The sequence below is a fragment of the Rhinoderma darwinii genome, chromosome 12, assembly GCF_050947455.1.
Source record: "Rhinoderma darwinii isolate aRhiDar2 chromosome 12, aRhiDar2.hap1, whole genome shotgun sequence".
Taxonomy (NCBI): Eukaryota; Metazoa; Chordata; class Amphibia; order Anura; family Rhinodermatidae; genus Rhinoderma; species Rhinoderma darwinii.
The window spans coordinates 56,549,401-56,577,261 of NC_134698.1; the positions used below are offsets into that span (position 1 = coordinate 56,549,401).

The 27,861-nt window shown below is 43.3% G+C and overlaps 1 protein-coding gene across 2 annotated transcripts in view; it reads right to left on the reverse strand.

Moving 5' to 3' along the window:
* ZNF106 (zinc finger protein 106) overlaps positions 1-27,861 on the reverse strand; it is a 70,508-nt gene that overhangs the window by 41,777 nt on the left and 870 nt on the right. The window contains exons 2-5 of one of the 2 annotated variants that reach the window (XM_075843707.1): positions 21,445-21,496; positions 6,857-6,941; positions 4,702-4,763; positions 973-1,167 (exon numbers count right to left, since the gene is read on the reverse strand). In XM_075843707.1, the coding sequence (XP_075699822.1) occupies positions 973-1,167; positions 4,702-4,763; positions 6,857-6,910 (311 nt within the window). In that variant the 5' untranslated portion in view covers positions 6,911-6,941; positions 21,445-21,496. The remainder of the gene's footprint in view (positions 1-972; positions 1,168-4,701; positions 4,764-6,856; positions 6,942-21,444; positions 21,497-27,861) is intronic. The other variant, XM_075843708.1, reaches the window with a different exon arrangement.

The following is a 27,861-nucleotide window of genomic DNA, read 5'->3' on the forward strand; positions in this document are numbered from 1 at the left end:
TCGAAATACTGGATTATATATCCATATTTTATACTTCAATGTCTAATATGCAAAAAATATTCCCCAGTGATATATAACGTTACCGATTCTTTCATCTCTACTACTAGGTAACGTTTTTAAAAAATAACATTAAGTTCTTAACTTTGATAAAAGAAAGACACAGCCTTATCTGCATCCTTCTGCTTCCTTGACCCTGCAGGCACCACATTATTAGATCGAGTCCTAAATAAAATGTAAAACCTGCACATGCATGCTAAGGCCAACAGGGGTCAGGATACCCATCCTTTGTGAAGGTGCCATGTTGTAACGGACAGCATTTCTTTTGTAGCAGTCAAGAAACATCATTGGCTCAGTGTTGAAGATGAAAACCAATGTACAAATGAAGCGAGAACATGCAGAGCAGTCTCCGAGTTGGTGAGTAAAGTACATGTGACTTCTGAGGTCAAGCAAGGTTACGTAGTGTCACAAAGCTCTGCTGGACTGATCTACTAGCATAACTCTTGTGAAGTGAATATATATATGTAGTAAAAGCATTCATATTAAAATAATATTTTTTTCAAGGTGTTTCACCATTTGAAAACACATGCTATAAGTTAACTTAAAGGGTTTTTTCCCATGAAGGACATTTATGACATGTCCACAGGAGATGTCATAAATGTCAGATAGATGTGGATCCCACCTCTGGGACCCGCACTTATCTCTAGAACGGGGCCCCCTAAACCCCATTCTTGCTTTTGGTGCAAACACTGCCTCCCGGCCACTTCCGGACTTTATGGTCGGGACATGGCCGGGAGTTACAGAAACAGCGTAGCTCTGGATATGTCAAATGTCCTACATGGGAAAACCCCCTTAAGGTTAATAATATTAAGAGCTTATTTTATTTTACCGATACCAATAGCGATATAGCGCTATTAAAAAACTGAGTAAAATCGTAACAATAGTAAAATAGTAACAAGAATAAAAGTAACTTACCGGCTTTGTTCCTTTCTCTTATTGATCAATTGAATGAGCTCCTTGTCAAAGTATTCTTCCTCAGCCTCCTCCTTTTCTTCCTCCTTTTCCAGGGCATCAAGATTATCTTTATGTAGCTGGCTAGAGATGTGCTTGGCATAAGTGGATAGGCCCACCACCGTCACCCTGCAGACCCGGCATTCATGGCTGCAGTCTCTGGGGAGAGAGGCAGAAGGGGGGCACTCAATTCTTCCAACAGGCATTGCTAACAAATGCAGGCTATGCTGTGTCTCCTCTTAGGGCAGAATCTCCTTAAACAATTGCTACAGATCTGCGAAACCTTCTGGCACAGAAAAAGTTCATGCAGTCTGTTTTACCTGGTGTTTCCAGTTATGGAGTAAGTACAGAAATGTAAAGTATATAATCCATTAGGACAGATTTTCCTCCAACAATTAAGAGGCAAAGCTTCAAAAATAAAAAAAAATAATCTTCTTTAATTGTTGTACTGAAAATCTTGCCCACGAAGGAGACACAGCATAGGAGGAAGGGAGGCAAGGCAGGGGAGGTGGGCTTACAGGGCTAGCTACTCCAGCTCTGAAGCCCCAGCAGGGTGGCAGCTGCTGTGAGCGGCTTCTGTCACACTCTTCACTTTTATTTCTAGCACCGCATACACAGCCCACAAGATCAGAAAATGTCCAAGGGGGTGGAATGGCAGCCAATCACATGGCAGTAACAAGACCTCGGACAGCTGAAAAGCAGGTTGGGAATTTAGCGACTCGAGCTCACAGCATATGAGGAGAGTGACTGCCTCGTATCCAACACACGGAGCATGACTACAACACAAACTGCATTATGCGGCATGAGGCCAATAACAGCTGCAAGAGCACAAATGGTGGGAACATCTGTGCACTTACATCAGCATCAAGACCAAGAGTATCCATGCTTTCATTTCTGTACACACAATGAAGTTGGTCACAATATAAGAATGTTGTTGGCAGATCTGCAGATTTTAATGGGATTTGTTTACAATCAAATGTCCACGGGGGCAGCCCAGCTTTCTCCGGACTTCTCACATCAGAAGAACAGGGATCCAACAGCTTGGATTTTGATTTATCCAATCCTTTGTTTTCCCAGAGACAAGTGGCACAAGTGGTGCCTGGTGGCCATATCTTCCTCACTCCATAGAAACATCATGCCCATTTTGTTGCGTTATGTGCGTTATTGGAGGACTTGGGGGAAGATGAATTCCGGATTAGTAGACCAAATATATGTCAGATCAATGGCCAACTTAACATGAATTTACAGACGCAAACCGGGAGGTTTATGAAAACTAAGGCAAAGAAAAATTTAAGTAGTTGTCCATAGTCCCGAATCAGGTCACTGCTTCCTATTGCTGGTTAATCTCTAAAACAGTTAACATACAAATTCATACGCTGTGCAAATCTATGCCAAGATTTGCACGATTATCAAGGTCTTCTGATCAGATTGACATCCTGGATTTTAGCTCATCCAATCCCATTATTTTTTAAAGGAAAGGTGTCAGGGCTTATTTATTTTTTATTAATTTAGGTGTTTTTATTTATTAAAATATTTACTTTATTTTTTTCACCTAAAATGTTTTGTTTTTTTATTTACCACTTTTTTTTACTGTACTGGGGGGCTGCCATGTTTTATTTCATCTGTGTATGTGTCTCTTCACGACACATACACAGATGAAATACGGCAGCTGCAGGCCATACGAACGGCTCCAGTTTGTATATCCTGTGCTTCTGCCGTCTAGCTATGTACTGCGCAAGCTCTGTGGCATGCGCAGTTCAGAGCGACCCAGTGTAGAAGCTGGTTTGTAGGGGGAAAGCTGGCGCCATTTTGGTGAAGACCGGCCGCACTGCAGGTAAGGGTTGTGTGGTGTGTTTTGCATGTTTGAGGAGTTTGTGGGGGAGTGGGGTGGGTTGTGTGTGGCACGGTTGCATGTTTGTGGAGGTTTGTGTGGCGCGGTAGCATGTATAGAAGGGTTTGTGTGGGGGGGGCACTCGGCAGAGCAGCGGTGCTCGTTGCTGTTCCTTCAAAACCGCTGATCAGCTGTTTTAAAGGATCAGTGGCGAGTACCGCTGCTCTGTCGTTCCTTGCTCCTACTGTGAATCTCCCTCTAGCGGCGTTTTACAGTATTACAGCCTTCTCCTATTCACTTCAATGGGAGACGGGTGTAATACTGTGAACCGCCGCTGTAGTGCAATTTACATTATGAGCAAGGAATGAAAGAGCAGCGGTGGCCAAGCGGCGCTGATCCTTTAAAAATAGCTGATCGGCAGCTTTGAAGGATCAGTGGCGCTCATACTGTGAACCGCCGTGTAACTACATGGCGATTCACAGTAGGAGCAAGGAATGAAGAAGCAGCGGCATATTACTAACTTTATTTTTTGTGTTTTGCAGGTTCCACTGGACCGTTTGGACTACGTCGTAGGTTCGTTGGACTACCTCGATTATCTCTTTTTTTTAAATAAAATGGTTTAAGAGGGTTGTGTGGGGGAGTTTTTATCTCAATAAAAATTGTTTTCTTATGTCCTTGTTTCTTAATACATTATTAGCACCTTAGTAATGGCAGTTGTCTGTTTGACTATGTCCAATACTAAGTCGGGACTTAGTGTTAGCCAGTAAAAAAAGCTGCAACTAACCCCCCCCATTATCACCCTGGTACCCACCGCCACCAGGGGTATCGGGAAGTGCCGGGTATGATCCAGTACCCGGCCATTTGTAGTGACGGTCGGACACTGGGGAGACCACAGGCTGGTTTTGAATAGGCTGGGAAGGGCCAAAAACAGTGGCCATTCCCACCCTGGTACTTGAACTAATAGCCGGTATCATACACCACACAATAATATCCACCATCTTGGTCCTACAGGGCTCAATAGGAGGACACTAAAAGTACAATAGATTACAATACATAAGTATTGCAGTGCAATGTAGTAGCAGCGATCTAACGATTAATTGTTCAAGTCCTCAAGTGGACTAAAAATAAAAAAATAAGCGCTCACATAGCTCTATAGATGGAAAAAAAATAAAAATAAATTATGGGTCTAAGAATATTGCAATATAAAACAATATTTTATTTTGTATTTAACAAGTTGTTTTTATTTTGTAAAACTGGTTACAGATAAAAAAAAAAAAAGCTATACAAATTTAGTATCGACCAGAATCGTATTGATCCGAAAACGAAAAATCACTGCGGCAAGAAGGAGGAAGTGCTCTATGCAACTACATCGGGAATGAAAGTGTTAAGTCTGGAGTTGACAGAAGATTAGGGGTTTGATAATGCACTTGTACACAGCAAGCCTGACTATCTTGTGAGCGGTATAGGAAGTCCTAATATGTCCTCGTCTCTTCTATCTGAGAACTTGACCGCCCTACAACACATGACATGTTCTTAGAAAGTCAATGCCTTTATATTTGGAAAGAGAGTGCAGAAAGGGTGATGAAGTATTGAACAGTTGAGTGGATATTTCAAGACAAAGAACCACTGCGCTAAAGAACTTTCTTGGGGGCATGCAAAAGATCATGAGTGGCAGCTGTTCTCCCAATGGAAGAATGTCAGATTTCTAAAATTTAGACGCTAGCTATTTCACGCCTCTTTAGTACGAGTCAGAACAGATCTATACACTGGCATACATGAAATGGTGTTAGATTGGAGGAATTAAAAGCCTAAACAAAGTAAACTATTTTCACGTTTCTCAACATATTCTATGCATATATTACCTGCCCTGTAAGTTCTCTAGCTCCCGGTGATGAAGCATACTCCGCATGTGTTCATCCATTTCCTGTATGAGAGCACAAATTAAAACAGAATTTATATACACTACAGAAAAACCTCTTCGCATGGCGATATCACAATGTGTGTGTAATCTGGTTTTCCATAGGACTGAAGGTAGAGCTGGAAAACTAATCGAAAAATAACCGAAAACAAAATTCACAATTATCCGACATCATCTTGTGCATTTCGCTCACTTCAATTATTTTTTCCCCGGTTTAATCTGTATCTCCGTCCTCACCACAGCTATGGGGGCATTATGCTGCGTGGAGGTCAGTTATGGGGGGCATTATGCTGCGTGGAGGGCAGTTATGGGGGGCATTATGCTGCGTGGAGGGCAGTTATGGGGGGCATTATGCTGCGTGGAGGGCAGTTATGGGGGGCATTATGCTGCGTGGAGGTCAGTTATGGGGGGCATTATGCTGCGTGGAGGGCAGTTATGGGGGGCATTATGCTGCGTGGAGGGCAGTTATGAGGGGCATTATGCTGCGTGGAGGGCAGTTATGGGGGGCATTATGCTGCGTGGAGGGCAGTTATGAGGGGCATTATGCTGCGTGGAGGGCAGTTATGGGGGGCATTCCCCCTGGGGGAGCGCTGTGGGGCATTCCCCCTGGGGGAGCGCTGTGGGGCATTCCCCCTGGGGGAGCGCTGTGGGGCATTCCCCCTGGGGGAGCGCTGTGGGGCATTCCCCCTGGGGGAGCGCTGTGGGGCATTCCCCCTGGGGGAGCGCTGTGGGGCATTCCCCCTGGGGGAGCGCCGTGGGGCATTCCCTCTGGGGGAGCGCTGTGGGGCATTCCCTCTGGGGGAGCGCTGTGGGGCATCCCCTCTGGGGGAGCGCTGTGGGGCATCCCCTCTGGGGGAGCGCTGTGGGGCATCCCCTCTGGGGGAGCGCTGTGGGGCATCCCCTCTGGGGGAGCGCTGTGGGGCATCCCCTCTGGGGGAGCGCTGTGGGGCATCCCCTCTGGGGGAGCGCTGTGGGGCATCCCCTCTGGGGGAGCGCTGTGGGGCATCCCCTCTGGCGAGCGCTGTGGGGCATCCCCTCTGGGGGAGCGCTGTGGGGCATCCCCTCTGGCGAGCGCTGTGGGGCATCCCCTCTGGCGAGCGCTGTGGGGCATCCCCTCTGGCGAGCGCTGTGGGGCATCCCCTCTGGCGAGCGCTGTGGGGCATCCCCTCTGGGGAGCGCTGTGGGGCATCCCCTCTGGGGAGCGCTGTGGGGCATCCCCTCTGGGGAGCGCTGTGGGGCATCCCCTCTGGGGAGCGCTGTGGGGCATTCCCTCTGGGGAGCGCTGTGGGGCATTCCCTCTGGGGAGCGCTATGGGGCATTCCCTCTGGGGAGCGCTATGGGGCATTCCCTCTGGGGAGCGCTATGGGGCATTCCCTCTGGGGAGCGCTATGGGGCATTCCCTCTGGGGAGCGCTATGGGGCATTCCCTCTGGGGAGCGCTATGGGGCAATAAACTGTATGGGGGCAGTGTCGGGGGTAGATTATATACAGTAGTCAGCAGGCTCAGTGGATTAATGGCAATGGTGTAGCATGAAAAAGGGGGCGTAGTATGTATATTTAAAAAAAGGTGTGCCCTAAATAATGGTTATCGAGGATACGTGTTCAATTAATAGTGATTTTGATTTAGGTCATAATCGCCCATCCATAACTGAAGTAAATGGTGGAATGAAACAGTCAGGTCTGCTACATCTGTAGATTGTGCCTCTCAAATCAAAAGCTGGTCTGGTTTTGCCTCGATATGCTTGAATAAAGATCCACGCAGGAGATGAAACGTTGCATTGAAGACATGGGTGAATAAAATCAACGCAGACCATTTAGTGGAGTTCTTTATTGCTTCATCATTGTTTGAGCTGCTATGCAACATACATCTACCCTATTCAAAAATCGAGGACTCGGAATCTGTGCTTGAACTACAAACTAGTTCTATAAGAAAGCCAATTGCACATTACTGTGTATGGAGCGTGGAAGAAACCCCACAAAACATGGGGAGAGCATTAAACCAAAGACGGCGGTACAAATATGGACACCAACAGCCTTCCACACTAAGCTGCAGAACTTTACTGGTTAAAGCATTTTTATTAGCGATGTGCATTTTTTTACCTTTTTGGAACTGTATACAATTTCGCACAAGATGCATTTTCGTTCCCGCACCATTGTGTTTGCTTAATGAAAACTCAAGCCATATCTGTCAAGATAAAAACAAAGAAAAAGTTAGCAATGACATCCCAGGACAAAAAGCACCACAGATTATAGTCCATTATTAAATCACAAACAGAAATAATGCAAAGTTTGAACATTTCGGCCCACCATCGTTTTAATATTTGCAGTGATCATTCAGGATGGACGAGGGCAGACTGTCCGGCAAAAATGTGATCTGTCCGGTTGGAAATGTAATGATATTGTTAGCTGAAACTAGAGGTGTATGGCATGATCGGCCTATTGGGGTATGTTCACACGGCTTATATTCGGGCCGTAAACGCCCCAAAAAAAGGAAGCTAAACCCCTCCAAACAATTGCCCATTGATTTCAATGGGAAAAACTGTGTTTCGTTCCGACTGGGCAATGAAAAAACGGCACATAAAAAAAACGCCCTGTAAAAACAAGTGCATGTCACTTCTTGAACCGTTTTTCATTGTCTCAAAAGAAAACCGCTCCAAAAACTCACGTAAAAAACGCATCAAAAAACGCTTCATGCTTTAATAACGGCTGAAAATCAGAGGCTGCTTTCCCTTGCAAATCAGCTCCGTACTTTATAGCCATTTTTAGTTTAGTGTGTGAACGTACCCTTACAGGGAATTGCAATTATTTTTGGGTTTTGATTTTATGTGCTTAATCTGCCAGTTTTGACTGGCATGTCGCTGTTGAGATCGCTTGTATGAATGATCCAACGGATCATTGACCAGCCTCATTCTGGAGGCTCATAATCTTGCGTGTGTAGCCAGCTTTACGCCTATTGTCATTTTGAGACAGCTACACACAAAGTAAGTGTCAATAGCAGCTGAACAGCTCCAGGATGTCACTTATCGCAACATGCCCATGCCTCTGTTTCCCAGGAGATAAACTGAAGCCAGATCCCCACTACCTTTTGCAAAAAACATGCACATTAGACATATCCAAGAGTGCCCGTTTATGGGGGCATCGGGATATATAGCTATTGCGTATCTCCAGAGTGACCAAAGGATCAGGCAAGCTAAAATCCAATATGCCCGAACCTCCTTTCCCCTAAATTAAAAGCAGTGTGCACAAAATCCACAACCAGTACAATGAATATGAATGGGAATACACAAAAACAAAAAAACACACAAACTGCAGAAAACGATCTGTCCGGATTTGAAGGCATGCTGCAGATATTCAAATCCGTGTTATGCCACACAGTATTTTTCGCCAATTTTGGCCAGAAATATGCCACGGATTTAATCACAGCAATGTAAAGGGTGAAATCCATGGCAAAATCTGCACGTGTCAAACCACAATCGATATCTTAATTTTTCTACAAGTATGAAGGACCTTGCAGTATAAGGTGGCCGTACTTGTTAGTACAAAGTCGTCTGCATCCTCATTCAGCCAACATGGTCTCCCATAAATACGCAGGCTCGAATGAGCAAAGCAAACATGTTTACTGCATAGGAAGAGGAAGACATTACTGGCAAACCAAGGATTGAACATGGTAAAAGCCAACAACAGATTTTAGTCAGTAGATCCGAAAACAGCAAGGGAATGAACAAAAATAATGTACAATATTATAAATTTGGAAAAATATAGAAGTAAAATGATTTCCCTGTGCGTATAAAACATGGGATGACAAGGAGGTGTGTGTAATTCATAGTGGAATTAACACATTCCATATAAAAAGATGCATATTGAACTCCCTGGGCTTCTTAGACATGGAATGAACAGGAATTACGTAGAGCTCATAGTGGAATGGAACATTTTCCATATAAGTAGATGCCTAATAATTTTACTGTGCCTGATAGATATGCAATGAACAGAACATATGTGTAATTTATAGTGGAATTAACTAATTTTAAATACATAGGTGACGATAGAATTTCCTTCACCTGATAGATCTAGAATGAACAGGCCATAGGAGCTGCTTGTGGTGGAATTACCACATTTATTATGAACAGATGCATATTCCATTCTCTGTGCTTCGTAGACATGGAACAAACGGTATATGTGAAGTTTATAGTGGAATTAATATATATTCCATTTAAAAGGGTTGTACAGTCCTAAAATTTGATGGCCTATCCTCAGGATAGACCATTAATATCTGATCGGTTGGGATCGGACTCCCGGCACCCCCACCGATCAGCTGTTTTGAAGGGGCCGCAAGCTCTCGTACAATTGCTTCCTCCCCTTTATTTCCTTTACTGTTCACACTGTGAAGCGCTGACACACTTGTAGCGACGGTTCACAGTATTACAGCTTTAATGGCAACATGAGAAGACTGTAATACTGTGAACCGCTGCTACAAGTTTGTCAGCGCTTCACGGTGTGAACAGTAAAGGAAATAAAGGGGAAGAAGCAATTTTACCAGAGCTTGCGACCCCTTCAAAACAGCTGACCGGAGTCAGACCCCGACCGATCTGATCCTGAGAATAGGCCATCAGTTTTTTTGGACTTAACAACCGCTTTAGGCTTCGTACACATCTGCGCAAGGGCTCCGTTCCGATGGAACCCATAGGCTTCCGTTTCCATCACCATTGATTTCAATGGTAGCGGATCTGGTGCCAATGGCTTCCGTTTGTCTCCGTTGTGCAAGGGTTTCGTTGTTTTGACAGAATCAATAGAGAAGTCGACTACAGTATGGATTCCGTCAAAACAAAACCCTTGCACAATGGAGACAAACGAAAACCATTGGCACTGGATCCGTCACCATTGAAATCATGGTTTCCGTTTGTGTCAGTCAGGGCTCCGTTCCGACGGAAAGTTGAAATGGAGCCCTGACGTAGATGTGAACGAAGCCTTAGGTTTAGGTGCACGGATGACATCAACTGTACAGTATTGTCTTGTTGGTTATAGGTCAAAAAGACAAAGGAAATTCCACTGGCATCTGTTTATATTGCATATGAATTTCTTCCACCATGAACTACACATATATCATGTCCATTCCATATCTATTAGGCACAGTAAAATGATTAGGCATCTACTTATGTGGAATGTGTTCATTCCACCCTAAACTGCACATATGTCCTGTTCCTTCCACGCCTAAGGGCTAAGTATTTTGGCGTGGTTTCTAATAAAAAAACACCCGAAATCGCCACCCATTGATTTCAATGGGAGGCGGAGGCTTTTTTTGCCCGCGAGCGGTAAAAACCACTCATGGGAAAAAGTGGCATGCCCTTTCTTCAGGCGTTTCCCCCTCATGTACCTCACACATTAACTCCAATGTTGCCCATTATGACTGTGAGGGACTGGATATGATCACTTACTATAAATTTAGAAAAATCATTAAATGTATCTGCGTGCAAAACAGATAGTAATACCACACAAAATAGTTACCAGTTAACATTTCCCATATGTCTACTTTATGTTGGCATCGTTTTTTGGAACATGCTTTATTTTCTAGGACCTTAGAAGAACTACAACTTTTTCACATTTTCAAAAACATTTCCGAAACCTATTTTTTAGGGTCCAATTCAGTTCTGAAGTGGCTTTGAAGGGTCCATATGTTAGAACCAACTGCACCCCTTTAAAGTATTTAAAACAGCATTTAGAAAGTTTCTTAACCCTTTAAGCATTTCACAAGAATGAAAGCAAAGAGGGTAAAATTTGAAAATGTAATTTCTTTTTTTTTGCAGTTTTTCAATTTGAATCCTTTTTTGTCTGCAACACAGCAAGTATTCGCGGATATTACCCTGATTGTCCAGTTTCGAAATATCTTATATGTGGCCCTAGTGTGCTACTAGACAAACACGGGTCTCAGAAATGAAAGAGCACCTAGTGGATTTTGGTGCCTCATACTTATTAGGATATTTTCTAGGCACCACTATAGGTTTGCAAGTGCCTTGAGAAACACCCAACTACACCACCCAACAAATTCATTGAGGGGTGTAGTGAGCAGCTTGTGCCCACAGGTGTTGCATGGATTTTATTAGAATTGGGCCATGAAAAGTTACATTTTTTTTTTACAATAACATGTTTAACTCAAAAGATTTTCTTTTTACAAGGAATAAATGAGAAAAAGCCCCTCACCATTTGTAAAGCCATTTCCCGATTACGGCGATACCCCATATGTGGCTATAAACTGCTGTCTGGACACACAGCAGAGCTCAGAAGGCAAGGAGTACCATTTGGGTTTTCGACTGCAGATTTTGCTGGAATGATTTGCGGATGCCATGTCGCATTTGTAAAGCCGCTGGGGTACTGAAACAGTGAAAACCACTAGAAGTGACCCCATTTTGGAAACTAGGGGTGTAGTGAGAATGTGGACTCAACAGTTGTAAATTAGTGCGGATGAAAACGGCAATTTTTCCATAGATTTGCCAATTCAGTGCCCAAGATGTTGTGCTCTCTAATGATTATGCTGTGTTTCCCGGTTTTAGAAACACCCCACATGTGACACTTATATTTTGCCTGGACATACAACAGGGCTCAGGAGTCAAAAAGAACTAATTTGGAAATGACACAGCAATGGTTTACAATTGCAGAGGCTTTGATACAAAATAAAAAACAGACAAGTGACCCCTTTTTGGAAGCAACACCCCTAAAAGGCATTTATCAAGGGGTATATTGAGCCTTTAGACCCCACAAGTGTTTTCCAGAAATTAGTGCACAGCAGACGATGCAAAGTGAAAATTGCAATTTTTCCCCCGATTTGCCGCTTCAGTATATATTGCGCAGTATATATTATGCAATATATTGTACCCAGCTTGTGCCACTGGAAAAAACACACCCTATAAATTGTTAAACGAGTTCTCCCGGGTATGGAAATACCATAGATGTGGATGTAAAATGCAGTTTGAGCCCCTGGTAGAGCGGAAGTGGATTTTGCTTGGTAGTTTTGTTTGGGGTTTTATTGGTATTTCAGTTTATTATGTGGGGGCATAGGTAAGCTGTGCTGAGCAATCCTTATACACAGGCCAGTGTCGCACTGATCGATGGTGTTCATTCTTATTCCCCTTTTGATTCGAACACACACTGCAGCTTTTTTGGGACCTTTCCTCCTTTGTAGTTTAGAAACTTTTCTGGGTAAAGTGTTGCTCTGGTATTACACAGGCGCCCTCACTTTCAGCAGATGTGCTTTGGCCCTCCTCTTTGGGGTCCAAAGCATGCTCAAGGCATGGCATTTTTCCTGGCTTTTTCACCATGAGCTTCTATGCAGAACTTCAAGAAACAGCAGGAAAAAAAAATGCATAAAAATCGTGGACAACCCCTTTAACAGCTTGTGTTTAGTAGGAAAAGGCAGTCAATAGGGCTTTGCACATGTTCTTATGTTTAAATGTTAGTATTCCTGTACGGATTCCGAGTGATTACAAATTCAGTATGTTCCATCAAATGCTAGAAAGTCAGTGCTTCTGGGGGAAACCTCGATACATGACGGAAAAACTCACTCAGAACTAACCGCCTAGAATACAGTTCTAATTTGCACACCACATTACAAGCCAAGATGCTCAAGCTTGTGTGCATGAGGCCTAAGCATTAAAATTTTAAAAAAAGTTGACGTACTTGAGATTTACTAAGGACAAGTGCAATTTTAAAAATACCTCCGACATGCAGAAATACTAGAACGCAACATGTAAAAGCCCCCCTTATCTAAAATTATACTGACCGTTTCTAGGATGTATCCAAGTAACAATACACTAAAACAGAAAGGCCAACACAGAGCAAGACCTATAAACACTAAACTGCTTGGGAACCAGCCCTATAAATACATAGAGTAGGACACTGATAATTGGATACTAGAAAAAGCATTAGACTGGGTTCACACAGTTTTTTTGCAGGCCGAAAATCTGCCTCAAAATTCAGTTTGAAAGTTTGAGGCAGATTTTCCTCTGCCTGCACGGCGATTTTCGCGGCCTTTTTCGTCCACGGCCATTGAGCGCCGCGGGTATAAAACGCCACGAAATACGCCTTCTCTGCCTCCCATTGATGTCAATGGGAGGTCAGAGGCGTAATCGCACGAAGATAGGGCATGTCCCTTCTTTCTCCCGCGATCCCGTTTTACCGCTCGCAGGTGAAAACCGCCTCCGCCTCCCATCGAAATCAATAGGAGGCATTTTTGGCCGTTTTTTGGCTACATCGACTTACCTGCAAACACCGATGCTGCTGCAGAATCAACTGTAGCCTCTGTCGCCTGGTGCCGATGTGTCCTCGCTCGTCCGACACGATGCAGGACCTGGGGCAGGAAGTGACATCACAGCATGATCTCTCGAGAACACGCTGTGTGTCTGTGCACTGGCAGAAGCTGGGTGTTAACGAAGAGAAGTGGATGATGCTGATTCGTCAGCATCATACACTTCTATTCACAACACCCAGCTAGTAAAACAAGTAAAAACGCCACGATGTACACACACACAATACACGCCCACTTGTACTTCACTTTAAACACGCCCAGTTGTACTTAAAGAGGCTCTGTCACCAGATTTTGCAACCCCTATCTGCTATTGCAGCAGATAGGCGCTGCAATGTAGATTACAGTAACGTTTTTATTTTTAAAAAACGAGCATTTTTGGCCAAGTTATGACCATTTTCGTATTTATGCAAATGAGGCTTGCAAAAGTACAACTGGGTGTGTTGAAAAGTAAAAGTCCAAGTGGGCGTGTATTATGGGTGTACATCGGGGCGTGTTTACTACTTTTACTAGCTGGGCTTTCTGATGAGAAGTATCATCCACTTCTATTCAGAACGCCCAGCTTCTGGCAGTGCAGATCTGTGACGTCACTCACAGGTCCTGCATCGTGTCGGCACCAGAGGCTACAGATGATTCTGCAGCAGCATCAGCATTTGCAGGTAAGTAGCTACATGGACTTACCTGCAAACGCCGATGCTGCTGCAGAATCAACTTGACTTACCAGTGTCTAAGCACTTTTCGGATTATGGTCACAATGAAAGGGATCTGAGATTTATGATCCTGGACCATGTCCCTACACTACAATTAGGCGGCGACCGTCATGTGATATTACATAAAAAAGAGTTGAGGTGGATATTCCAATTACATTGAAACCTTTTGGACTTAATATTGAATTTGCTGTGGATAGGTTAGCTGTATGACTCCCTCACATCTCTCTCCTTTGGTTCTTTGATGTCCTCCTTAGTATAAAGAATGATGACACACTAGTATTTGCATTTCTCATGATGAATTTCTTGTCAATATGTGATCAATACTAATTTTTATATTTTTGTATTTTTCTAGATCGAAATACCACTCCCAACAGAATTTCGGAATCTCTATTTTTATTTTTTATAGTAAAATTATGATATTGGGAATATCTGACACGGCTGTGCTATATTCATCTTGTCTTATATCATCAATAAAGATATTTATTATTTGTTGAATTTTTTCGAGTCTCCTATTGTGGTGTTAAGTGATGTAGAGATATTTATATATAAAAGATTTATTTTTGAAAAAAGTGAAAATACATATACATATACTTTATGAGAAATGGTGTCGCTGATACGACAATCTTGGTCCGTTACACGGATGAGGGGGATGGGATATCCTATGCACGTGAAGACGATGCTATGTGGTTCCTAAAACCCTAGGTATAAGGACGCTCTGAATACTTAATTGCGGACAGAGCTCTCTGTGCCAACGTGTGGATCATTCATAAGAAGTTGATATAATAACATAATATTGTAATCCTAATTTAATATCTCCATTCCTTACCATGAGGAGCATTGATTAATTTACTTGTTTTGGTTACATTATAGACTTTTTGTCTAACACAGCCGTGTTACGAGTTATCCGTTACATAGTTGCATCAGTTGCTTAGCAACCTATGAAGCCGCTTCACACATGACCAGTTCAGTGGAACGCATCGACACGCATTACTTCACTTTGATGCGTCCGATGCGTCTCACCACTGATCGATGATTCATTTCCGTCTCTTGGCTTTATACGCATGTATTAAAGTCTAATGACTTTAGGTGTGCAGCGGTTTGCTACAACGAATTTACATACTAAACGATTCATCTGATGTATCTGAAGTTCTGGTTGGTGAGTGGGGCTATGACGATTGTTTCTAACACCACTGAGGCATAAATGATTATGTTGTAATCAGTTGTTTTTAACGTTTGTGTCACTGTACACTGCCACTTACACTGTTATATATACACATTTGCACTTTTTGTATCATGTTTGTGTTTTGTAATGATACCTTATAACATGCATTATATGAGTTTTACAACACTGTATACTTGATTGTATCATAATGAGACTAATTATGTTAAGTAGTCTCAACCCTATATTAGTTTCTTGTAGTAGATGTGTCACTAGGCTTGATAAAGATCCTATTGTAGGATTGAAACGTTGCTGTTGTTCTTGGATTGAATAAACCACCACTTTTTTCACATTGGAGTGCTGCAAATCTTCTTTCTTTATATACCAATACACGTCAGAGGATCGGGACGTTTTGCTGGGCACCTGATCGATTGATTCTCTGTGAGTGCTGCTGCTTTCTTGTTTGATATATATATATATATATATATATATATTGTATAATTTTATTTTGCGGGACAAGTTGTATTTTATAATAGCACCATTTTGGGGTACATATAATTTATTGATTATCTTTTTAATAACTTTTTTAGTGGGGTACTGGGAAAAAAACTGAAATTTTGCCATTTGTTTTGCGTCTTAATTTTTACGCTGTTTACCGTACCGTGTGGTATAAATAACAACTTTATTCAGCGAGTCGTTACGATTGCGGCGATACCAAATTTATATGGATTTTTTTATGTTTTCCTACTGCACTTTACACTGTAAAAACACATTTTTTTCAAAATTATTTGCTTTTGTGTCGCCATATTTTAAGAGCCATAACTTTATTTTTTGACCGATACAGCTGTATGAGGGCTTTTTTTTTTTTTTTGCGGGAAGACTTGTAGGTTTTATTGGTACCATTTTGGAGTAGATGCGACTGTTTGATCACTTTTTATCAAATTCTTTTAAAGGCAGGACGAAGAGAAGACCGCAATTCTGGCGTTGTCTTATTATATTTTTTACGGCATTCACCGTGCGGGTTAAATAATGTAATCATTTTATAGTTGGGTTCGTTACGGACGTGGCGATACCAAATAGGAGTAACTTTTTACTTTTTTTTTATAAAGTATTTTGTAAGGGGAAGTAGTGTTTGTTTTTTTTTATTTTATTTTTTACATGGGACATTTATTTATTTATTTCAAACTTTATTTAACTTTTTTTTACTTTACTTTTAGTCCCACTGGGGGACTTTACTGTGCAGACTTTTGATCGCTATTATAATACACTGCAATATTTCGGTATTGCAGTGTATTATTGCCGGTCAGTGTAAAACTGACAGGCGCCTGTTAGGTCATGCCTCTGGCACGGTCTAACAGGCAATTACTAAAGGCAGACCTGGGGGCCTTTGTTAGGCCCCCAGGGTGCCATAGAACGCATCGGCATCCCGCGATGCACGCGGGGATGCCAGTGGGATGAGAGAGCTCCCACCCTCTAAAATCAAATCAGATGCGGCGCTCGCTATTGAGTGCCGCATCTGAGGGGTTAAATATGATCGGAGACAACTGCTAGTGGTCTCCGATCGTTGCCCTGAAGCCCGAGGCTGTTACTAACATGCCCGGGCTTCAGTAGCACCTCGCACGATGCGGGAAAAGTTCTTCTGAAGTGCCGACGTGGAGAGGCGTCGCTTCAGAAGAACTACCCTGAACGGCCGACGTAAACACTATACGCCGGTCGTTAATGGGTTAAAGAGGTGTTCTCACTAATAAAAGTTGTATCTCTAGGAAACAACAGAAATGTCTCCAGAACAAAGTGGCCACAGTGCTAGTAAAGCGCAGGATCAAAATCAGATTTTTTTCTTTACACTGACCAAACTTTAGATCCGATGCTGTGTATGTACCAAGTTGTAGGGCTTTGTATGAATAGCTAAGTGACGAGCAAGTCCGGTTAGGCTACATTCAGACGAGCGTGTCCGATTTGAGTGTGTAAAAAACGCCGCATTTTCCCTACATTTCACGTCCGTGTGGCATCAGTGTGATTGGCATCAGTGTGTTTTGATGTGGCATGCACTTTTCACGCCCTTGCAAGCACTTTTAATCCCTGCATTTCTTTGTAAATGATGCGTGAAACACGGCCAGCACTCGGATGTTGTTTGTGTGCTGTTCTTGGTTTTCACGCACCCATAGACTTCAATGGGCGACTAGGTGCGCAAAAACACACCAATATAGGACATGCAGGGAGTTTCAGATAAAGGAAACTAGATGCACGAAAACACACGCATGTCTGAATAGCCCCATTGCAATGAATGGGTCCATATGCTGTGTTATTTCAACAGACAGCACAAGGACGAGGAACACAGTCGTTTGAATGAGCCCTTCGGGTGTAATTACAGGAGTTATTTTGTTACTTTTTTTTTATTCATTTTAGTAACCATGTAATTGTAATTTTGTTACTCCCATAAATATACGCTTATTCTAATAACTAATTCTGCACAGCAGTCACATAATTTGGTATTTACTCCCACAATTCATTCCTAGAGGCTCAGCATGCAAAAAAGACCTAATGTCAAAGCTATTTTTTCCCATAGATCTATGCCTGTAACGTTCTAACTATATAAAGCGACAGCTGAAAGGAACAAGTCAGTGCCACAGACTCAGAGGAGCAGTTGTTCCTAAAATCTCAAGACTTTCACTGCTCACAAATTTCTCTGCCAAGGAATTACACTGGTGACCTCACGAGAAGTAGGAGATGCATTCAAAATCTGATCAAATAGCCCAACGATTTATGTGGTGGCCACCCAAGCAAGATACACTGAAACCGGTTACTTCAAGTAAAAAGGGCTATAGAGCGGAGGGGAGCTCCATGAGGGGCTGAACCATTAGGTTGGGCCCCCACAATGCATTTTAAAGTTTTCACAGATTTGAGTGAAGGCCAGAAGAGTAAGGCCTGGTCCACACGTAGTGGATTTGTTGTATGGATTTTGCAGAGCAAATACGCAGCAATTTACAATTCGATACACAACCGATTTTTTTCCCACTGTCTGGATGTAATCTAAAAGGTTTTGAGGGAAATCGTTCTTGTTCCTATGAAAAGGGCTCTTTATGAATTTCTTCTGACAGATCTCCTTAACCCCTTCCCACCACAGTCATTTTTCGGATTTTCAATTTTTGTTTTTTCCTTCCCACCTTCCAAAATCCATAATTTATATATTTTTCTGTCGATAAAGCCGTATGAGGGCTTGATTTTTGGGGAACGAGTTGTAATTTTTCATGACACCATTTATTGTACCATATAATGTACTGGTGTGGAATGGGGAAAGATACGATTCCTCAATTGTTTTTTGAGTTTTGTTTTTGCAGCGTTCACCGTGCGGTAAAAAACAACATGTTAACTTTGTTCTGCGGGTCAATACGATTATGGAGATACCAAATTTATAAAAAAAATTAATTATATTTTACTATTTTCTTTGTAAAAGTAGTAATTGCTAAAAATAAAATCAGCTATGCGTCGCCACTTTGAGAACCGTAACTTTATTTTCCGTCGATGGAGCGATATGAGGGCTTATTATTTGAGGGACGAGCTGTAGTTTCTATTGGTTCCATTTTGGGGTATATGCGAGTTTATCAGTTTTTATTCCATTTTCTTGTGGGAGATGAGGTAACCAAAAAACAGCGTTTCTGGCGGTTCTATTTCTTTTATTGCTTTGACCGGGTTAAATAGCGTTGCTTTGTGAGGGTATGCTCACACGGTTAACTAAATACGACTGAAAAAACGGAGCTGTTTTCAAGGGAAAACAGCTCCTGTTTTTTGGCCGTTTTTTAATCAAACTAGCGTTTTTCATGGCTGTTTTTGGAGCGGTTTATCTATTGAGTCAATGAAAAACGGCTCAAGAAGTGACGTGCACTTCTTTTTACGGGGCATCTTTTGAAAATGAGGTGTAAAAAAAACGTCCCATCAGAACAGAATGCCATATTTTCCATTGAAATTAACGGGCAAATGTTTGTAGGCGTTCTGCTTCCGATTTTTGAGCCGTTTACGGCCCGAAAAAAGGCTGAAAATAGCCCATGTGAACATACCCTAATAGCGCAGACTTTTTCGGATGCGGCAATACCAATTGTTTGTTTTTTTTACAATGCTTTAGGAGGAAAACGGTTTTTTATTTTTACTCTTCTTTATTTATTAGTCCCCCTATTGAACTTGAACCAGCGATCGTTGGATTGATTACACGATCTACAGCAATACTAACGTATTGAAGTATATTGTGATTCTGACAGTATACTATTAAAGAGGCTCTGTCACCAGATTTTGCAACCCCTATCTCCTATTGCAGCAGATCGGCGCTGCAATGTAGATAAGAGTAAAGTTTTTTTGTTTTTTTTAAAACGAGCATTTTTGGCCAAGTTATGACCATTTTTATATTTATGCAAATGAGGCTTTCTAAAGTACAACTGGGTGTGTTTAAAGTAAAAGTACAACTGGGCGTGTATTGTGTATGTACATCTGGGCGTTTTTACTTCTTTTACTAGCTGGGCGTTAGGAATGGGAGTGTATGATGCTAACGAATCAGCATCATCCACTTCTCTTCGTTACCACCCAGCTTCTGGCAGTGCACAGACACACAGCGTGTTCTTGAGAGATCACGCTGTGACGTTACTCACTTCCTGCCCCAGGTCCTGCATCGTGTCGGACGAGCGAGGACACATCGGCACCAGAGGCTACAGTTGATTCTGCAGCAGCATCAGCGTTTGCAGGTAAGTAGCTACATCGACTTACCTGCAAACGCCGATGCTGCTGCAGAATCAACTGTAGTTTCTGGTGCCGATGTGTCCTCGCTCGTCCGACACAATGCAGGACCTGGGGCAGGAAGTGAGTGACGTCACAGCGTGATCTCTCGAGAACACGCTGTGTGTCTGTGCACTGCCAGAAGCTGGGTGGTAACGAAGAGAAGTGGATGATGCTGATTCATCAGCATCATACACTTCTATTCACAACGCCCAGCTAGTAAAAGAAGTAAAAACGCCCAGATGTACATACATAATACACGCCCACTTGTACTTTAGAAAGCCTCATTTGCATAAATATAAAAATGGTCATAACTTGGCCAAAAATGCTTGTTTTAAAAAAAAAAAAAAACTTTACTCTTATCTACATTGCAGCGCCGATCTGCTGCAATAGGAGATAGGGGTTGCAAAATCTGGTGACAGAGCCTCTTTAAGCTCTACTGGAGCAGGGGCCAATGGGCTGTAAGTGGTGGCTGCCTCCTCTCTTTCAAACAGCTTAGATGCCACGGTCGCTTTTGGCCACGGAATCTAAGGGCGGGTTCACACGTGGCGGAATTTCACTGAAATTCCGCTGCGGACACTCCGCAGCGTTAATCCGCAGCGGTGCCGTTTGTCCATTGACTTACACTTTAATTTAGCAGTGTTCGTTTAGACTAGGCGTAAAATTCCGCTGCGGAGCATAGGCTGCGGAGCGGAATTTGGTGTCCGCAGCATGCTCTGTCTGTTGCGGAGCAGTGGCGGACTCATGGCGGAATTTCTCCATTGACTTCAATGGAGAGTCAAAATTCCGCAATGAAGTCCGCAGATCTTATGTGTGCTGCGGAGCGTATTGTTTTTACTACCATGACATTTCTTCATTCTGGCTGGACCTATGTATTTCTAGGTCTACAGCCAGACTGAGGAAGTCAATGGGGCTCCCGCAATGACGGGAGCGTTGCTAGGAGACGTCTGTAAATAGTCACTGTCCAGGGTGCTGAAAGAGTTACGCGATCGGCAGTAACTGTTTCTGCACCCGGGACAGTGACTACCGATCTCAATATACATGTATCTGTAAAAAAATAGATAAGTTCATACTTACCGAGAACTCCCTGCGTCTGTCTCCAGTCCGGCCTCCCAGGATGACGTTTCAGTCTAAGTGACGGCTGCAGCCAATCACAGGCCAAGCACAGGCTGCAGCGGTCACATGGACTGGAGCGTCATCCAGGGAGGTCGGGCTGGATGCCGAAAGAGGGACGCGTCACCAAGACAACGGGCGGTAAGTATGAATTTCTTTGACTTTCACTAGGGAAAGTGCTGTCCCTTCTCTCTATCCTGCACTGAATAGGGAGAAGGGAAGCACTTTTCCTGCAGTCCGCAGCGGCCAGTCCGCATCAATTTTCGGCACATTTTGTGCAGATCCGCAGCAGAATCTGCAACGCAGATTCTGTGCGGCATTGATGCGGACAGTTGCGGAGGAAATCCGCCACGTGTGGTCATGCCCTAAGGGGTTAAACGTGCAGGTTCCCGCTAAAGTGTCGGCTGTTTTGTACAGCCGACACATGCATTGTATGGAGCGGGCTCAGCCCGTGAGCCTGCTCCATACTCCCTCTACCCAGCTATGCCCTAAGTAAACATCATACGTCGGGAAGGGGGTTGAAAGGAATAACCTGCTGATGCCCTTGTAACTAAAGCCCGGAGATGGCGGAATGAGTCATGCGGGCGGCATGGTTAGTTGTCTGCATAGTTGACATATAAAAGGTGGAAAATGTTTTTTGGCATAGGTTTACCTGGGATAAGTCAGGATCCTGCAACCCCAACTGAATTGAAAGGCGAAGCAGGCTGCAAAAGTAAAACAAAAACATATAAAGCACATATATGCTAAAAGCTATTTATTTTTTTGGACTTTTTATAAAAACATTTTAAACAGTACTGCCAAATGTAAACCCCGACTGGTCTAGTCCGCTGCTGCAGTCCTGTGTTTCGCTCAGCAATGTTTGTATCATAACCTACTGCTATCTAATCGATATTTTCATCATACACATTTATGACGGATTGACAGGATGTGCCATAAATGCGTGATGGATGAGGGCCCCAGAAATGGAGAAGGGGGGTCCCATGGCCCGATTTACAGGGGCCGTTTTCCCCAGTAACTTCAAAGGAGAGGTCACTGTGTTTGTGTGCAACCCTCTGCATTGAAGTCTATAGGAGCTACAAAATGAGTCATGCAGAAATCGCACAGTAACTTCTCCACTAAATTCAAAAGGGAAAGCGGCTGCTGCAAATCGCTAAATGGGGTGATGTGCCCCGTTTGCATGATAATTGAGGGTCCCAGAGGTGAGACTCGCACTTGTTACAAATTTACAGTATATTCTTATATGTGCAACATAGCATTACATAGAAACCCATGGAGTCAGTACATCGTTGCACCTAGTCCTTCAGAGCGAGAGAACTCTTTGCAGCGAGGGTCCCAAAACAGGGTCTCTAGGACATCATAGGGCTTTAACTAGTCTAATGGTATAATGAGAATGGCCAGTATGTGGATGACCTGGCTGGGACCACAGCGTTTCCACCCAGTGTGCAATGGGCCATACAATTAGTTCACACAGGGCAGATACGCTGTCTAAAGGTACAGAGAGTCTCCGCCCTGGCAACCGCAGGGAATTCCAGACGAAAAAATGCCTCAAATCGTGGTGCATTTTTTCAGCCACAATGTCCATTGCGGAAAACAGAGGCGGAAAAAAACTAAAACAGGAATACTTAAGTCCACCCAGGAGGCCGGCCTGGACGAAGAAGCACAGAATTCTTTGTAAGTATATGATATTTTTTTCCCCCGAGTTGCGATTTTTTTGGCAGAATCGCAGATTCTCCTCTGCAAAAACCAAAACATCTGCTATTTGTTGCGGGTTTTACCTCCGCATTAATTTCAATGGGAAGAATCTGCAACAAAAAAGCAGCGATTACTCAAATACAATGGACATGCTGCAGATTAAAAAAAACAAAACACCGCATGTCAATTTCTGAGTGTTGTTTGCACTTATGTACGCAGTGTGTGGATGAGATTTGTTCACATCTTATCTGCTACTACTGTATTATGCTGCGGATTTTCCGCAACTAAATACGTTGCGCAAAATCCGCAGTATTTCTGCTGTGTGTGAACTTACCCTTAAAATGTTCCCTTCAACAATATTGTGCAGCACTTCCTGATTAAAGAGGCTGTCACCAGATTTTGCAACCCCTATCTCCTATTGCAGCAGATCGGCGCTGCAATGTAGATAAGAGTAACGTTTTTTTGTTTTTTTTTTTAAAACGAGCATTTTTGGCCAAGTTATGACCATTTTTGTATTTATGTAAATGAGGCTTGCAAAAGTACAACTGGGCGTGTTTAAAGTAAAAGTCCAACTGGGCGTGTATTATGTGCGTACATCGGGGCGTGTTTAAAGTTATGTACAAGTGGGCGTGTATTATGTGTATTATGTGCATACATCTGGGCGTTTTTACTTCTTTTACTAGCTGGGCGTTGTGAATAGAAGTGTATGATGCTGACGAATCCGTATCATCCACTTCTCTTCACAACGCCCAGCTTCTGGCAGTGCAGACACAGCGTGTTCTCGAGAGATCACGCTGTGACGTCACTCACTTCCTGCCCCGTCACTCACTTCCTGCCCCACGTCCTGCATCGTGTCGGCCACATCGGCACCAGAGGCTACAGTTGATTCTGCAGCAGCATCAGCATTTGCAGGTAAGTAGCTACATCGACTTACCTGCAAACGCCGATGCTGCTGCAGAATCAACTGTAGCCTCTGGTGCCGATGTGTCCTCGCTCGTCCGACACAATGCAGGACCTGGGGCAGGAAGTGACGTCACAGCGTGATCTCTCGAGAACACGCTGTGTCTGTGCACTGCCAGAAGCTGGGCGTTGTGAAGAGAAGTGGATGATACTGATTCGTCAGCATCATACACTTCTATTCACAACGCCCAGCTAGTAAAAGAAGTAAAAACTCCCAGATGTACGCACATAATACACGCCCAGACAAACAAGGTAAATTACACAAATATATTAAAGAGTTGTCCGGAGAAAAAAAATTAAACATCTGATTATAAGGGTCTGACTCTCAGCACCCCCGTCACATAGCTGTTTGAAGTAGGGATGTCACGATACCAGAATTTGGACTTCGATACCGATACTTCGTTTAGTATTGCGATTTCGATACTTTGCCAACAGTAATAAAAATAAAAAGTAAAAGAAGTTCTTCCATTTTCTGATGTGAGGCGCGATGATGAATTTAAACTCCACGTGCCTCACATTAATAGTAATTAACCCTTTCACGCCGCAGCCCTTTTTCGGATTTTCATTTAAGTTTTTCCCTCCCCACCTTCCAAAGGCCATAACGCCTTTATTTCTCCGTCGATATAGTACTATGAGGGCTTGATTTTTGTGGGACAAGTTGTAGTTTTTCGTAGCACCATTTATTTTGCCGTATAATGTACTAGGAAACTGGAAAACTGCGATTCCGCCATGGTTTTTTGCGCGCCATTTTTACGGAATTCACTGTACAATTAAAACAACATATTCATTTTATTCTATGGGTCAATACGATTACGCCGATACCAAATATGTGTAGGTTTTTCTATATTTTACAAGTAAAAACCTAAGTGTAAAAAAAAAAAATGTATTTTGTTTCGCCAAATTCCGAGAGCCGTAACGTCTTTATTTTTCCGTCGATTAAGTGGTATGAGGGCTTATTTTTTGCGGGATAAGCTGTAGTTTTTAATAATATCATTTTGGTGTAAATGTGACGGTTTCATCACTTTTTATTTCATTTTTTGTGGGAGATTAGGTGAACAAAAAATCTGAGATTCTGTCTTTCACAATTTTTTTTTTTTCACCGTGCGGGTTAAATAGTGATATATTGTGATAGTTCAGACTTTTACGGACGCGGCGATACCAATTATGTTTATTTATTTAATTTTTTACTATGCTCTAGGGGGAAAATGGGGGTTTTTTGAACTTTTAATATTTTTTATTTTTTTTACACAAAAAAAAAACAACTTTATTTAACTAATTTTTACATTTTTTATTAGTCCCCCTCGGGGACTTCAACCAGCGATCGTTAGATCGCTTGCACGATATACTGCAATACTAATGTATTGCAGTATATCGTGATTCTGCCAGTCTCGTATGAAGCCCTGCCGGAGGCAGAGCTTCATAGGAGTACCAAGATGGCGGACCTGGGGGACTTCGTCAGACCCCCAGGCAGCCGTGTGAACCAACGGCTCCCCCCGATCTCGCCGCGGGGGGGCCGTTGAGACGTTACAGGGGGTCGCCCCCCTGTTTTTAGTAATTTAAATACCGCGATCTCTATTGAACGCGGCATTTAACGTAACCCGGAAGTGTCGGCTGTAACACACAGCCGACACACTCGCTCTATGGAGCGGACTCAGCCCATGAGCCCGCTCCATATTCCCCCACCCGGCGTGCGCCGTATATATACGGCGGATGTCGGGAAGGGGTTAACCCATGTTCTGTTTTCAGTGCCGCCGCTCATTAGTGCAGCGCCGGCCGCATCGCAACATCCTGATGGCGCACACTTGTTATCAGTGACTGTATCACACAGCCGCAGCCCCGCTCTCATACATTCATGTGTTACAATACTGAGCTGTGCGGCCGCACAGCAAGTATCGAAATAAATTAAATAACGGTATCGAACTTTCAATGCATCCCTAGTTTGAAGGGCGAGCGCTGCTTCCTTTTAATTTCTTACCCAGCTCCGTACTGTACAACCCTGTCACACGCATTGCGGTGGCACACAATATTACAGCTTTCTCCCATTGGCTTGGGCCCTAGATCCTGCACACGTAGCAGATTTGTTGCAGATTCTCCATCCTGATTTGTGGGCGGAAAAGCCAGTGGAAGATTGTAGCAGGCAAATGGATAAGATTTAAAAATATCTCATTCACATGCTGCTGAAAATTTTCTGCACGTAAATCAAAGCTTGCTGCAAATGTTCAAATCTCCACAACACTTATTCTGTTCTGGATGTTACTGCAGATTTTACCCATTTTAATCTAGAAGGGGTGAAATGCACAGCACATTATGCAACAAGGTCGCGCGTCCAAAAGCCAGACGTCAAATGTGGACACGGCCTTACAGTATGTCGATCTTACCTGCAAACGCTGATGCTGCTGCAGAATGAACTGTAGCCTCTGGTGCCGATGTGGCCGTCACGATGCAGGACCTGTGAGTGACGTCACAGATCTGCACTGTCAGAAGCTGGGCGTTCTGAAGAGAAGAGGATGTTACTTCTCTTCACAGCGCCCAGCTAGTAATAGTAGTAAAAACGCCCCGATGTACGCACATAATACACGCCCACTTGGACTTTTACTTTTAAACACACCCACTTGGACTTTTGCAAGCCTCATTTGCATAACTACAAAAATGGTCATAACTTGGCCAAAAATGCTCGTTTTTTAAAAATAAAAACGTTACTGTAATCTACATTGCAGCGCCTATCTGCTGCAATAGCAGATAGGGGCTGCAAAATCTGGTGACAGAGCCTCTTTAAGGGTGTGTTCACATCAGCGTTAGGATAGACATTTCCGTCTTTTTTCAACCGTACAAACTATGTAACCTATCAACGTAAAGGCAAATGGATACGGCCGGTAAAAACGGATCCTGGCCGAGGACTTTGCTACTTTGAGCGCTGAGCCCAGGAAAGCCCTTGACATTACAGTCCATAAGGACAGTGAAGTCAGGGCTTTCAACAATGGAATCCCCGGCCCGAGCATCTACAGGGGACACTGTGGTACTATGTAGGCAATGTGGCACAGTTGCACTATGTTGGCACTATCTATAGGGGCATTGCGGCACTATCTACATGGGCACAGTGGTGTTTTCAGGGGGTTGGGACAAAAAAAACTCAAAAATCAAATCCATCCTAAAATTTATGGACACGGATGCAAAATGGCAAATGAAAAACTGAGTTGCTAAGTTTTTAATGGCCATTTTTTTTCACTGTCGTGTGAATGTAGCCTTAGTCAATAAGTTTCATCAGGTAACCTTTGAAAATGTTTTTGTTTTTTCCTTTAAATAAAAAATGTGTAACAGCGTGTTTTATTTCGTTTTTATCCATATTTTAACATTTTGGAGATACAGCTGCTTTGTATCCTGTATACAGAGCAGCTGTATCGTGCGCTGAGACCTGAATCCCTCAAGTCAACAGGACTGATGGGTTCAGTGACAGCGGGTCCTGCGTGTCATGGACAGCCAGGTGCATAGCTCCAACCAGTTAGGATCAGTTCACACATTGTGTAAATACTGCGGTTTTTCCACAACTGAATTTGTTGCGGAAAATCTGCAGCAAATACAGTAGCAGCAAAACAGAGGAGATAAAAAAAATCCACACGCTGCGTAAATACTGAGCGGAAAAAGCGCTCAGAAATTGACCTGCGGTGCGGAACTTTATTCCACAACACGTCAATTGTATTTGCGTAAACGCTGCTTATTTGTTGCGGGTTTTCCTCATTGAATTCAATGGGGAGGTAAAACCCACAAGAAATAGCAGTTGTTGCATTATATTGTGGCGGGTTCGCAGCGATCCTGCCGCAAAAAAACACAACCTCATACTTACCCAGAAGTCTGTATTCCTCCCTCCAGCGCAGCCTCCTGGAATGACGTTTCTTCCCATGTAACTGCTGCAGCCAATCACAGGCTGTAACAGAAGTCACACGGGATGAAGCAAGGAGGTCGGCCTGTATGACGTCAGAGGGCCGATCTCTTGGGACGACGCTTCATCCCCTGTGACCGCCGTTGCAACCAATCACAGGCTGCAGCGGTCTCCTGGGATGAAACGTCATGCCAGTAAGCCGGCTAAGTGCTGCATTTTCCGCAGCGGACATTCCGGCCGAAAAACGAAACCCCAGTTTGGTGCGCCTTTTCGCCCGTTATTCCCTGCGGCGCACAGGGCGGATATGCTGCGTGCTTTTACACAGCGTATCCGACCTGTGTGAACACGGCCTTACAGTATGTGCATCAGAGCTGGATTTTCTAACGATTCCAGCACCTGTGCGTCCATCACATGACCATAGACAGAATTATATCCACTGGAAGTAAACAAATGTTCCTACTGGATAACAACAAGCAGAGATTTTGAAAACAGAAGAATACAGAAAGTATATTGGAGAATTTTATAAACTTAATACAAAAA